The 15,266-nt window shown below is 32.3% G+C and overlaps 1 protein-coding gene across 3 annotated transcripts in view; it reads right to left on the reverse strand.

The window, feature by feature from the left end:
* Window positions 1-13,294, reverse strand: part of LOC129751686 (guanine nucleotide exchange factor DBS) — a 361,927-nt gene extending 348,633 nt beyond the window's left edge. The window contains exons 1-2 of one of the 3 annotated variants that reach the window (XM_055747343.1): window positions 12,264-13,294; window positions 11,840-12,152 (exon numbers count right to left, since the gene is read on the reverse strand). In XM_055747343.1, the coding sequence (XP_055603318.1) occupies window positions 11,840-12,098 (259 nt within the window). In that variant the 5' untranslated portion in view covers window positions 12,099-12,152; window positions 12,264-13,294. Of the gene's footprint in view, window positions 1-11,839 lie in introns of all 3 variants that reach the window. The other 2 variants (XM_055747344.1, XM_055747345.1) reach the window with 2 other exon arrangements.
* Window positions 13,295-15,266: the final 1,972 nt, after the last annotated feature.

The following is a 15,266-nucleotide window of genomic DNA, read 5'->3' on the forward strand; positions in this document are numbered from 1 at the left end:
TTTGTCATTTTTGTCATTTTTGTCATTTTTGTCATTTTTGTCATTTTTGTCATTTTTGTCATTTTTGTCATTTTTGTCATTTTTGTCATTTTTGTCATTTTTGTCATTTTTGTCATTTTTGTCATTTTTGTCATTTTTGTCATTTTTGTCATTTTTGTCATTTTTGTCATTTTTGTCATTTTTGTCATTTTTGTCATTTTTGTCATTTTTGTCATTTTTGTCATTTTTGTCATTTTTGTCATTTTTGTCATTTTTGTCATTTTTGTCATTTTTGTCATTTTTGTCATTTTTGTCATTTTTGTCATTTTTGTCATTTTTGTCATTTTTGTCATTTTTGTCATTTTTGTCATTTTTGTCATTTTTGTCATTTTTGTCATTTTTGTCATTTTTGTCATTTTTGTCATTTTTGTCATTTTTGTCATTTTTGTCATTTTTGTCATTTTTGTCATTTTTGTCATTTTTGTCATTTTATTATTTTCGTCATTTTTGACATTTTTGTCATTTTTGTCATTTTAGTAATTTTAGTAATTTTAGTAATTTTAGTAATTTTTGTAATTTTTGTCATTTTTGTAAATTTTGACATTTTTGTCATTTTTGTCATTTTTGTCATTTTTGTGATTTTTGTCATTTTTGTCATTTTTGTCATTTTTGTCATTTTTGTCATTTTTGTCATTTTTGTCATTTTTGTCATTTTTGTCATTTTTGTCATTTTTGTCATTTTTGTCATTTTTGTCATTTTTGTCATTTTTGTCATTTTTGTCATTTTTGTCATTTTTGTCATTTTTGTCATTTTTGTCATTTTTGTCATTTTTGTCATTTTTGTCATTTTTGTCATTTTTGTCATTTTTGTCATTTTTGTCATTTTTGTCATTTTTGTCATTTTTGTCATTTTATTATTTTCGTCATTTTTGACATTTTTGTCATTTTTGTCATTTTAGTAATTTTAGTAATTTTAGTAATTTTAGTAATTTTTGTAATTTTTGTCATTTTTGTAATTTTTGACATTTTTGTCATTTTTGTCATTTTTGTCATTTTTGTCATTTTTGTCATTTTTGTCATTTTTGTCATTTTTGTCATTTTTGTCATTTTTGTCATTATAGTCTGTTGTCATTTTCGTCATTTTTGTCATTTTTGTCATTTTTTGTCATTTGTCATTTTTTGTCATTTTTGTCATTTTTGTCATTTTTGCCATTTTTGCCATTTTTGTCATTTTTGTTATTTTTGTCATTTTTGTCATTTTTGTCATTTTTGTTATTTTTGTCATTTTTGTTTTTTTTGTAATATTTGTCATTTTTGTCATTTTTTGTCATTTTTGTCATTTTTATCATTCTTGTCATTTTTATCATTCTTGTCATTTTTGTCATTCTTGTAATTTTTGTCATTCTTGTCATTCTTGTCATTTTTGCCATTTTTCGTCATTTTTGTCATTTTTGTCATTTTTGTCATTTTTGTCATTTCTGTCATATTTGTCATTTCTGTCATTTCTGTCATTTCTGTCATTTTTGTCATTTTTGTCATTTTTGTCAATTATGTCAATTATGTCAATTATGTCAATAATGTCAATTATGTCAATGATGTCAATTATGTCAATAATTTCATTTTTGTCATATCTGTCATTTTTGTCATTTTTGTCATTTTTGTCATTTTTGTCATTTTTGTCATTTTTGTAATTTTTGTCATTTTTTTCATTTTTGTCATTTTTGTCATTTTTGTAATTTTTGTAATTTTTGTAGTTTTTGTCATTTTTGTCATTTTTGTCATTTTTGTCATTTTTGTCATTTTTGTCATTTTTGTCATTTTTGTCATTTTTGTCATTTTTGTCATTTTTTTCATTTTTGTCATTTTTGTCATTTTTGTCTTTTTTGTCTTTTTTGTCATTTTTGTCATTTTTGTCATTTTTGTCATTTTTGTCATTTTTGTCATTTTTGTCATTTTTGTCATTTTTGTCATTTTTGTCATTTTTGTCATTTTTGTCATTTTTGTCATTTTTGTCATTTTTGTAATTTTTGTAATTTTTGTAATTTTTGTCATTTTTGTCATTTTTGTCATTTTTGTCATTTTTGTCATTTTTGTCATTTTTGTCATTTTTGTCATTTTTGTCATTTTTGTCATTTTTGTCATTTTTGTCATTTTTGTCATTTTTGTCATTTTTGTCATTTTTGTCATTTTTGTCATTTTTGTCATTTTTGTCATTTTTGTCATTTTTGTCATTTTTGCCATTTTTGTCATTTTTGTCATTTTTGTCATTTTTGTCATTTTTGTCATTTTTGTCATTTTTGTCATTTTTGTCATTTTTGTCATTTTTGTCATTTTTGTCATTTTTGTCATTTTTGTCATTTTTGTCATTTTTGTCATTTTTGTCATTTTTGTCATTTTTGTCATTTTTGTCATTTTTGTCATTTTTGTCATTTTTGTCATTTTTGTCATTTTTGTCATTTTTGTCATTTTTGTCATTTTTGTCATTTTTGTCATTTTTGTCATTTTTGTCATTTTTGTCATTTTTGTCATTTTTGTCATTTTTGTCATTTTTGTCATTTTTGTCATTTTTGTCATTTTTGTCATTTTTGTCATTTTTGTCATTTTTGTCATTTTTGTCATTTTTGTCATTTTTGTCATTTTTGTCATTTTTGTCATTTTTGTCATTTTTGTCATTTTTGTCATTTTTGTCATTTTTGTCATTTTTGTCATTTTTGTCATTTTTGTCATTTTTGTCATTTTTGTCATTTTTGTCATTTTTGTCATTTTTGTCATTTTTGTCATTTTTGTCATTTTTGTCATTTTTGTCATTTTTGTCATTTTTGACAGGTTTGAAACTTTTGTCATTTTGGTCATTTTTGTCATTTGAGTCACTTTTTGTCATTTCAGTCATTTATGTCATTTTTGTCATTTTTGTCATTTATTTCATTTTTGTCATTTTCGTCGTTTTTGTCATTTTTGTCATTTTTGTCATTTTTGTCATTTTTGTCATTTTTGTCATTTTTGTCATTTTTGTCATTTTTGTCATTTTTGTCATTTTTGTCATTTTTGTCATTTTTGTCATTTTTGTCATTTTTGTCATTTTTGTCATTTTTGTCATTTTTGTCATTTTTGTCATTTTTGTCATTTTTGTCATTTTTGTCATTTTTGTCATTTTTGTCATTTTTGTCATTTTTGTCATTTTTGTCATTTTTGTCATTTTTGTGATTTTTGTCATTTTTGTCATTTTTGTCATTTTTGTCATTTTTGTCATTTTTGTCATTTTTGTCATTTTTGTCATTTTTGTCATTTTTGTCATTTTTGTCATTTTTGTCATTTTTGTCATTTTTGTCATTTTTGTCATTTTTGTCATTTTTGTCATTTTTGTCATTTTTGTCATTTTTGTCATTTTTGTCATTTTTGTGATTTTTGTCATTTTTGTCATTTTTGTCATTTTTGTCATTTTTGTCATTTTTGTCATTTTTGTCATTTTTGTCATTTTTGTCATTTTTGTCATTTTTGTCATTTTTGTCATTTTTGTCATTTTTGTCATTTTTGTCATTTTTGTCATTTTTGTCATTTTTGTCATTTTTGTCATTTTTGTCATTTTTGTCATTTTTGTCATTTTTGTCATTTTTGTCATTTTTGTCATTTTTGTCATTTTTGTCATTTTTGTCATTTTTGTCATTTTTGTCATTTTTGTCATTTTTGTCATTTTTGTCATTTTTGTCATTTTTGTCATTTTTGTCATTTTTGTCATTTTTGTCATTTTTGTCATTTTTGTCATTTTTGTCATTTTTGTCATTTTTGTCATTTTTGTCATTTTTGTCATTTTTGTCATTTTTGTCATTTTTGTCATTTTTGTCATTTTTGTCATTTTTGTCATTTTTGTCATTTTTGTCATTTTTGTCATTTTTGTCATTTTTGTCATTTTTGTCATTTTTGTCATTTTTGTCATTTTTGTCATTTTTGTCATTTTTGTCATTTTTGTCATTTTTGACAGGTTTGAAACTTTTGTCATTTTGGTCATTTTTGTCATTTGAGTCACTTTTTGTCATTTCAGTCATTTATGTCATTTTTGTCATTTTTGTCATTTATTTCATTTTTGTCATTTTCGTCGTTTTTGTCATTTTTGTCATTTTTGTCATTTTTGTCATTTTTGTCATTTTTGTCATTTTTGTCATTTTTGTCATTTTTGTCATTTTTGTCATTTTTGTCATTTTTGTCATTTTTGTCATTTTTGTCATTTTTGTCAATTTTATCATTTGAGTCACTTCTTGTCATTTCAGTCATTTATGTCATTTATGTCATTTTTGTCATTTTTGTAATTTTCGTCGTTTTTGTCATTTTTGTCATTTTTGTCATTTTTGTCATTTTTGTCATTTTTGTCATTTTTGTCATTTTTGTCATTTTTGTCATTTTTGTCATTTTTGTCATTTTTGTCATTTTTGTCATTTTTGTCATGTTTGGAATTTTTGTCGTTTTTGTTATTTTTGTCATTTTTGTCATTTTTGTCATTTTTGTCATTTTTGTCATTTTTGTCATTTTTGTCATTTTTGTCATTTTTGTCATTTTTGTCATTTTTGTCATTTTTGTCATTTTTGTCATTTTTGTCATTTTTGTGATTTTTGTCATTTTTGTCATTTTTGTCATTTTTGTCATTTTTGTCATTTTTGTCATTTTTGTCATTTTTGTCATTTTTGTCATTTTTGTCATTTTTGTCATTTTTGTCATTTTTGTCATTTTTGTCATTTTTGTCATTTTTGTCATTTTTGTCATTTTTGTCATTTATGGCATTATTGCCATTTTTGTTATTTTTGTCATTTTCGATTTTTTTGAATTTTTTGAATTTTTGAATTTTATGTAATTTTTGTATTTTCTGTCATTTTTGTCATTGTTGTCATTTTTGTCATTTTTGTCATTTTTGACAGGTTTGAAATTTTTGTCATTTTGGTCATTTTTGTCATTTGAGCCACTTTTTGTCATTTCAGTCATTTATGTCATTTTTGTCATTTTTGTCATTTTCGTCGTTTTTGTCATTTTTGTCATTTTCGTCATTTTTGTCATTTTTGTCATTTTTATCATTTGAATCACTTCTTGTCATTTATGTCATTTTTGTCATTTTTGTCTTTTTTGTCATTTTTGTCATTTTTGTCATTTTCGTCGTTTTTTGTCATTTTTGTCATTTTTGTCATTTTTGTCATTTTTGTCATTTTTGTCATTTTTGTAAGTTTTGTAATTTTTGTCATTATTGTAATTTTTTTAATTTTTTAATTTTTTAATTTTTTAATTTTTGTCATTTCTGTCATTTTTGTCATTTTTGTCATTTTTGTCATTTTTGTCATTTTTGTCATTTTTGTCATTTTTGTCATTTTTGTCATTTTTGTCATTTTTGTCATTTTTGTCATTTTTGTCATTTTTGTCATTTTTGTCATTTTTGTCATTTTTGTCATTTTTGTCATTTTTGTCATTTTTGTCATTTTTGTCATTTTTGTCATTTTTGTCATTTTTGTCATTTTTGTCATTTTTGTCATTTTTGTCATTTTTGTCATTTTTGTCATTTTTGTCATTTTTGTCATTTTTGTCATTTTTGTCATTTTTGTCATTTTTGTCATTTTTGTCATTTTTGTCATTTTTGTCATTTTTGTCATTTTTGTCATTTTTGTCATTTTTGTCATTTTTGTCATTTTTGTCATTTTTGTCATTTTTGTCATTTTTGTCATTTTTGTCATTTTTGTCATTTTTGTCATTTTTGGCATTATTGAAATTTTTGTTATTTTTATCATTTTCCAATTTTTTTGAATTTTTTGAATTTTTGAATTTTATGTAATTTTTGTATTTTCTGTCTTTTTTGTCTTTTCTGTCTTTTCTGGCTTTTTTGTCTTTGCTTTCTTTTTTGTCTTTTCCGACTTTCTGTCTTTTCTGTTTGGTGAAATACTTAGCTAAAACAAGGAAAATAACGCTTCGACCAACCTCTACCATATAAGTTTTGCCAGACAAACTGGCACCCCTTGCCCAAGACTCTCACGAATAAAACCACCACGATCGTTTTAATGGAGTCGTCCAAGTACCTACACAAAGTTGCTGGTCCAATTGCATGATGTCAGCTTTCATCGGAAGAGGATGGAACAGAATTGGCTATTCTAGCAGCCAGACACCGGGCCCTGTTTTTGAAGTGCGTATACATTTCACGAAATGCGGCTAAATTGGCACCTTTCAGTGATATGTTCTGCCAACCACTTGACTGGCAGCAGAAACATTTGTGTGTAAGAATGACAAAGAACGTTGTGCTTCTTCTTCAATTTAGTCCTCAAACGACTTAATATAGGTAAAGGGTTGGGAAAGTAGGTGAGGTGAATCGGTCTGTTGGTCTTAACAGAAGTAACTGGAATACCAACCACTCGTATCATACTGCAAATAATGGCATAATTTGCGTCAGATAAAATTTACACAAGCAGAATACGCATGGTCGTTTTCATGAATGGCAAATAAACGACAGCTATGATAACAGTGAGCAACACTCGTAATAGCAATAAAAAGAAGAACGTCATATCAACAAATAAAGACGAACCTAGAGCCAAACTCGTATATGTAACAGCAATGTGCGCGCGGTTATCTAATGAAAAGTGCAAATCATAGGTACCACACTAAACTTGGTTATACCTTCCATTGGAAGTGGATTGGATTCCCGTGTGCCGTGGGAAAATCAATATCAATTCAAGAAAAAAAGAAGAGCAGGAAAACTAAATTAAACAATTCTATTTTGCCTTCTTTGCTTGTGTACCTTCCTACTATACGCTGTTCTGCCGTCTGTATGTTACATTGATGAGCATTGTTTCCATTTTCACTTACATTCTAACGTGTTCGTTTCATCGTTTTCCGTACGGGTGGGCGCCAATTCGATACAGAATAAAGGTCAGTGGTGTCTGTTTGGTGTGAGGTTTTTTTTATGGGAAGGGTTAAAATATGTTGTTGCTTATTACCTATGCCAAGTCTTGTAAAAAGTTCTTTTTAAAAGCAATTCCTCTCTCCGAACATTATTGTTTTACCTTCCAACTTTTGTGTCAGGTATGATCTAGTTTGTGACATTCAGCAAAATGTTTGTATGGCGCAGGGATTTTTACCTGAATAGGTTTTAAGGAAAAACTTTTACATAGTAATTTTTCAAATATGCGTATAATTGCAAAATTACTATGTAAAAGTTTTTCCTTAAATCCTCTCAGGTAGAAATCCCTGTGCTATACAAGTATTTTCCTTAATTGAAGTGATCTAAAAAACTGATATAATTCAGAATAAAAAAAAATTGGCGGTTGAAATTGCTTCTTTATATGCCAGAAGGAATCTAGCGAATATTCAGTTTATCGGGCAACTATTGAGGATCACCCAACGACGCTCGAGTTCATATGGGAGCTCGAATATTTTTTGAAAACTAGAAAAATTTTAGTTTACAAGTTTATTTTCCCCAAAGTTTTGGAACACGCGTTGGATGTGTCAGATAATTTCATTTTTGTATCCCATAATTCGAAAGTCAATAAGTGCACATAATCCTGAAACTGATCTCAATTCGCTCTATCAATTTTGGCTGCTCAAGGCGTCAAAAAAAAAAAAGAAATCAAAAGAGCTTTTTTTCGTTAACAACTTAAGAGTATACGGTTACAGTAATTATCAATTTTCAAAGATCAACGGATGAAAAGAAATTTTATTTCAAATTTGTCATTGCGTCAGGAAGAATGATTGACGCAAAAGGCTTACCTTGAGAAATTGCTTCTGCAACTCAAACGAGCGAAACGAAAAGCACTTCAAACACTTCAACACGAAATTTCCGACACTTTTCTATATAAAAACGGATTTTTCTTCATAATTTTCCGTAAAACAAATTAGACATTTGCTTAACAGATTAAAAATGGGATGAGAAACTTTTCACTTCACCGTAACTAAGGAAAGTCAACATTCTCGAACGATGTGAAAACGTGTTTGATAAAAAAAAGGGTTGTATTTCGGATCAAGCTTACTAGGATCATTTTCGAAATTTCCCATCCATGCACATTAGACTGGCCCAAATTTGCAGGGGATGATTTTTACAAAAAAAAATCAACACGGCACTCCCTATAGATTGGTGCATTTAGGTGAAAAAATGACTTTCTGAAAGTTTCAGGTCTTTTGGCAGAAGCACGAGCTGGCGCAAAGGACTTGAAATTTGTATGGAGATTTTCGGCTAAATGTATGAGAAATCGATATAACTACTTTCACTCTTAGTGTTCTAAAATATGTTTCTGGAATGCTAGGACGATATATCAAAGAAATGCGAAAAAAAAAATCACATATTCAATTACGGATAACTCATCATAGTCAACTCGTATCGCGTGACAATCTTCTACAAACTTGTTTGTCATTGTTTGAACTACAATTCCTGAAATTCTGCGCTTTCTAGCATACTGGAAACATGTTTTAGAACACACACAAAGCATGAAAGTATGTAGATTTTTCATACATTTTTCCGAAAATCTCCATACAAATTTAAAGTCCTTTGTGCCAGCTCGTGCTTCTGCCAAATGACCTGAAACCTTCAGTAAGTCATTTTTTCACCTAAAGGCCGGGGGTGCCTAGGGGGTGCCGTGTGGAGTATAAGGATTTTTTTTGTTATGGGCCAGTCTGATGCACATAAGACACAATGAAGACCATTTTTTTGCAAATATTTCATTTTTCCATGCTTAAAAAACCAGTTAGGTATACACTTTGAAGTTAGCCTTCAAATCGAGAAACGGTAGAAAAAACTTATGTATTGCAACGAACTATCCAATATCAAAGGAAAGGACTCAATAAGCCTCAGGGAAAATGCTGTTCCGGGATTCCCATTCCCATTACAATATCCGGTGTTATTTTCGTTAAAAAGAAATTTATGTCAAATTTTCAACCCAAAATCGGACAATATTGAAGCAAATTTGGGCAAAAGTCAGGAATAATAAAAAACCAAGAAGGAAACATTTGATTTTTTAGTATCAAAACATATCAGCAGAATTTGAATCTAAAAATCGTTCATGTTTATTTAAAAAAAAAACTTTCTCAAAATACCAAAAACCCTTGAATTTTTCATTAACCCTTCATTTCATGATTTTTTATTTTTCGTTAAAAATGATTTTTAACAGTTGGAAATGATGAGTACATCAAGAAAAAAAATTAAAATTAAATACGATTTTTCACTTTTTCCATACATTAATTGTTGCAAATTTGTTACTTTATGAAACGAAGGGTTAAATTGACCGAAAAACCAGGAAATCTGGCAGGCTTCATGTGCCAATAATTTTTCTTAAAGCAGAAAAAAGTTCAACATGTTGTTTGGTTAATGAGGAAACAAATTTCGTGGCTGTCAAGCAAAGAGGATTTATTGAAAATATAACTTTTACAAAACTATTTCAAAATTGTTCTTCTTATAAAAATAATCGAGCAGATCACGATTTTTTGTTAGGCAAGCTGACATAACATAATAAATACACTTGTGGTTCTATAATTCGCTAAAATAAAGAGTGATACGGTCAAAATTAGGTCAATATCAACTTGACGTATTTCTTTCAACTTTGCATTTAAAAAACCTGAACACCCCTCATTTTGAAGGTGTGTGTGTGTGTAGAATGTTGCTCTTATTTTGATTTTGGAATTCACTCTTCAGTTGTCAAAATGCCGTTCAAGGAAGAAGAGCAGCGTATCAAAATTTTGCTCGCGCATCGCGAAAATCCGAGCTACTCGCACGCAAAGCTGGCAAAATCGCTAAAAGTTGCCAAATCAACCGTTACAAATGTAATTAAAGTCTTTGGGGAACGTTTGTCGACAACCAGGAAGTCTGGATTGGGGGGAAATCGAAAACTGGAAGCCGCTGGGACGACAAAGAGAGTTGCCGGTAATTTCAAGCGAAACCCTAACCTCTCTCTCCGAGATGCCGCAAATAAGCTGGTTGTATCGTCTACAACCGTGCATCGAGCCGAAAAACGAGCCGGACTATCGACTTACAAGAAGGTAGTGACTCCAAATCGCGATGATAAACAAAATACGACGGTCAAAGCGCGATCCCGCAGGCTGTACACGACGATGCTGACGAAGTTTGACTCCGTGGTAATGGACGATAAAACCTACGTCAAAGCCGACTACAAGCAGCTTCCGGGACAGAAGTTTTATACGGCAAAAGGAAGGGGAAAGGTAGCAGATATTTTCAAGCACATGAAACTGTCAAAGTTCGCGAAGAAATATCTGGTTTGACAAGCCATATGTACTTGTGGCTTGAAAAGCAGCATTTTCATAGCTTTCGGAACTGTCAACCAAGAAATTTACGTGAAAGAGTGTTTGAATAAACGTCTGCTGCCTTTCGATGACAGGGGTTAAGCGTAAGGCCCGGCAATTCGAATTTGGAAAAGCGGAAGCCTAACTGAATATTTTTCCTGAATTTCATTCTAATTGAACTTGAAAAAGAAATTTAATTTGATTTTTCAAATAAACGGTTTCACCGATTTACACGCGTTTTCCTTTGACCAAATTTTGACCGTATCATCTTTATTATGAATTATGAAAATATCGGTTTTATAAAAAGGTTCTACAATTGAATTGAGCTGTTTTCAAAACGAAAAGGCACGTTAAAACGTAATGTTTTCATTCTTATAGTTTCTAAAGTTTGTTCATGAGATCTAAGAGTTATCCCCAAAATCTCAAATTTTCAGCTGAGAAAAATTCTTAAAAGCATCCTTAGGCACGGCTGAGTAAGATTAGAGGCGAATGGGGATACTTGATATCTTTTTCTTATTTTCATCATATCTTCTTGGAGAACAATTGCAGATTGCTTTCTTATGCATTTTCTGACAGCGTGTAATTTCAAGTTTAAATGCTTCAAAAGTTTGATCGATGCATGAACCCGATTAACTAGAAGCGTTTTCATGGCATTAAAAAAATTATGATATTTTGAAAGTTAAAGCAGACTTGATCCTTCATTAAAGTAGACTTGATCCTTTAATTAGGGTGCCCTATGCTTTGTCAAAAATCATGCAAATCTAAAGTTAAAAGTTAAATAGGTTTTTTTGGCCGTGTTAGTTTTTATTTCACAGTTTATATGCGTCAGACAAAAAGAATTCTTCAAGTTTTTTTACTATCCTAATTTCAATGCATACTTAAAGGCCCAATTTTCCAATTTTTGGATAAAAGCACGTGTTCGAGTCCATTTTATCAGTAAATTATTGGATAAATATAAGTCATTGCATAAATGATAACAATTACGTGTTTAGAAATGATCAACATTTGAACTCGAGGATCAAGTGAACCCATAACATACATTTTGGAAAACTTTTTCTAGAAAAAGTTAAGAGTTCACTATTGCTTTGATTTTTATTATTTTTTCGTGTGGGAAACATTTTAAAGTGATTGAAAAAGATCTTCAAGATTTCAAGATTTTCCAAACCAAGTGCAAGAACTCCAGAAATTTTTTTTTAATTTTTTTTTAGAAAACAAATTTTATATATTGGTCTATTTGGCCATTTTTCAAGAGCATGTGATCTAAGTAAGACATTCACGTTTCGAGATATAGCTGAGGAATCAAGTATGACCAGGGATCAAGTATCCTCATTCTCCTCTATAGATCCCGTTCTATTGGAACTTTTAGCACACGGAAAAAGCAATTTTTATAATCAAATGTAGACACCTGAATATTTTTAAATCAAATAAATTCTCAGAGTATATTTTTGTCCCAAAACTATTTGGAAAAAAGCCTCAAATTTGATAGCATTCGAAGCCCCCTGAATCCCAGACGCCTTTGCACGCTGATTCATTTCCATCCCTTTCCCCACATATCTAACCAACCCCCACTCCACCCCCATCCCAATGGTAAAAGCTTCCCCAGCTCACTTACCTCCTTCCGGTTGTATTTGTTGCTGTTGCTGTTGAGATGCTGATTGACCATACTGCTGCTGATGATACTGGTCAGTGCCGGAGAAAAAGTTCCGCACCTTGGATCCAGCCGTGGCCGACGTTGATGAGCCGGGCGTCGTATTGGTCGGCGTCGACGACGACGAGGACCAGTCGCCCTCCATCGCTTTCGAGGCGCTCCGTTTAAACTGCTCCAGAAAGTTATCGATCTGCACCTCGATGGAGTTTGGCGTGCTGGCCATTTTTCATCGGCTGGGGGATATGCATGTGTGAACTACTGCTACTAACCCCTTGCGCTAGGGAATAAGATGCACCGATGCAGTCGCCGGTAAAAAACACACCTGGGATAGTGCACCGCTTCGTCGTGTACACTCTACACTATAAACTAAACCCTTGTGCTTACTCACCGTATCACCTGTAAGGTTTTTTTGTTGCTCTTTGCTTCATATATTACTCAACTCAACATGTCTATGTACGAACCCATGCGCGTGTACACCTTCGATGTTTCTTCCGCCTGCTTTGTTACATTCTCCACATTTCTCCCCTCGTCGAAAACTGCAGCGGATTCTTCGCTCTGTGTGCTCTACGCCTGGGCTGTGCACCCACTTTTTTACCACCTTTCTTCTTCAAACCTTCTGGGCTTTTGGGTTCGAGCCCTACAAACCGACTGAACTTTTCCGGTTTCTCAAAAATATGTTACACTTTCACACTCTCTTGACTCGAAGACCTAATAGAACACTATCGTTAAACATACACTAGTGACTTTTTCAACATTACTAATGCTTCGACTATCGCACCCACTTCGACGATACTAACATAAACATCCAGGGGACCTACTCACTTGTATGTTGTTACTATCAACAACGGCCACCCTACACTTTGACACAATGGCTAGCTAAAGGCCGTAGGGAGAATTGATTTTTCCGCTTTTGTTTTGCTGGACAAACAGCCGCCTTCAAAGAAGGAAAATAAAAGCACTGCCCTCTGTCACGACTAATCAATCAATCAATCTCGACGCTTTGTGTGGATTTCCATCGAATTCGAATTTAAACTCATCCGTAATCCGGACTCTCGAAGAGTAAATATTTCCCAGGAAAATAATTCCAGATCACGTCAAACGAAGGGCACTTCCTGCACCTGTTTCCATTTAAAGAAATAAACCCACCCGAGGGGCGACGACGACGCTACTGTTTACGCGAAAATGCATCGACGCTCCGAAACTCACTCGCGTATTTCGTATTCAGTTTCCATGATCCGGACGACAGGAATAAAACACCAGTGACAGGTGCAAATTTACAAATCCACACACAAATTTTATCCACCACTCGACAAAATTCTAATCCCGTGATAGCTGCATGCAATTGTTGACCGGAACGACGACGTAGAACTTACAACGCAAACGAACCAAATCGACGACCGACGCAAAAGCAACTGCGGTGCGGACGCCTTTCCTCGCTCCAGCAAAAAACCAGGCGTCTCTCTCGAATTCTTTCCTGATTGGTGCAACACTTTTCGGGTCGTGCAACATTTTGGTGTAGCATCCAATTGAAACTTGTGAAAATCGAACATGTCGCGCGACGGAGAAGCACATGTTATCGTTTCTCTTCTCGCGGAAATCGGTTCTCTCTCTTTTGGTAAGTTTGATCCCCACTTTGCTGCTGCCCATGAGGCATTCAGAATTTTCCTCGAACCATGGACGTCACTCAGAAGCTGGAATGGGAAAATTCGTTAAAAAACAGGATTTATTGGATAGTTTATTCGCGGACCTTAATATTTGTTCTAGATGTATTTTCGGAATTATTTTCGATATTATGTTTTTTAGTGGAACAGGTTGAGAACAAATGACTTTCAGTGTGTGCTACACGGCTAACTCTTACCACAACACAATTACGCAAAATCCAATTTTTTTAGCAATTTTTCATTATTTACATTTTGCTCACACGACATTTTAAAAACTTAAGCTAGCTTACATAATTACTCCACGGACCCGTTTCCTACACTGTAAATTTTTGCCTCGAATTTTTGCCAGCAATCGAGTTGTCAATTTCGAGTTTGTTTTTGTTTCGTACGCTGTAAGCAAGGTGAGATTCTATTTTACAAATTTTGGTTAAATTAATATAATTATTTTATTTTCCTCTATATTCTAGCAACCAGATAACAAGTCAAGGGTGAGTTTTTCTTAGACAGATAGATATTCTCTAAAATATTCTTATCAAAACTAGTTTTACAGGTGGCGGATGATCAACACTTTGGCACAAAGCTGCCAGCCCAGAGCCGGATTTATAGAATATTTTAAAAAAATATCGTGTTTCTGGAAATAAATATATCCCTTTATGGAAAAATGGGAGGAAATAATTGTTTTTATTGCTTATTATATGCACAGCCAGCAATCAAAATTTAATGTTGAAATAAAATATAAATTTGATACTAAATACAGCCGGTTGTGTTGAAAGAAATAGCTGGTTTCCAGCCATCTGGATTGTTGATTTTCCAGCAATTTGAAGTGCTGGAAACCCGCATTAACGTTTGCTGATTTTTCCAGCAATTTAAATTGCTGGAAATTTTTCTGGAAAGTCAGCGGGACAAAAACCAGCAAAATTTTGCTGGTTTCCAGCAAAAACAAATTTGCTGTGTACCATAACATCCAAACAATAATAGCAATCATATCACAGCTCGGACGGCACATAGGTATCACAGCTGAATCTGGGACGGCACAGGTGCATCACTGCTTAATATGACAGAATCCGGTCGGGAAATGTCTCCAATTTGGCAACCCTTCCTGGCTGCACTGCTTCGACGGGCGTAGCGCAGTGCCCGGAGCACCTCCGATGACTTCCGGTTCGAACCGGCTGTCTCTCACCACGTCCGCACCTTACTTCCGCGAAAACGGGACTCGTAAAACCAAACTCCCGGGCTAAGGGGTCGCTTTCTTTCTGCACTTCCAATTCCCAACCTGTCGGATGGGTATATCAGGACATCAGTTCCGTACGTGCTCTGTAAAATCGAGGCTTTCTAACCACCATTTGTGGGAAGGGGTTATCGGTTTGTTTCACTGCCCTACTATCTGGTTTGCGCTGCTTGGAATGTTCTTTCGCCTTCTACTTCCTTCTCCCCGCACGGCACTAACCTCAACCTACGATGAGAGGCGAGTTTTAGAATAAAACTGAATGAATTCTTACTGCATTATCGTTGTTTCTTCTCAGGCTGTCTTTACTCGGTCGTAACTAATACGTGTCGCCCTCGATCAGTTGTCTAGGAGCTGGAAGAATCTCTATTGGTTAATATGATCCGATTAAAGTGGTCATGCAGTCTCACCTTTTCACCAAGCAAATCCGGGATATCCTCCTTGATCGATGGCTCCGGGACACCAAATGATTGCAGGAACTTTTAAAACGCGAAGGCGAATCTTA

Source organism: Uranotaenia lowii, chromosome 3, assembly GCF_029784155.1.
Source record: "Uranotaenia lowii strain MFRU-FL chromosome 3, ASM2978415v1, whole genome shotgun sequence".
Lineage (NCBI taxonomy): Eukaryota > Metazoa > Arthropoda > Insecta > Diptera > Culicidae > Uranotaenia > Uranotaenia lowii.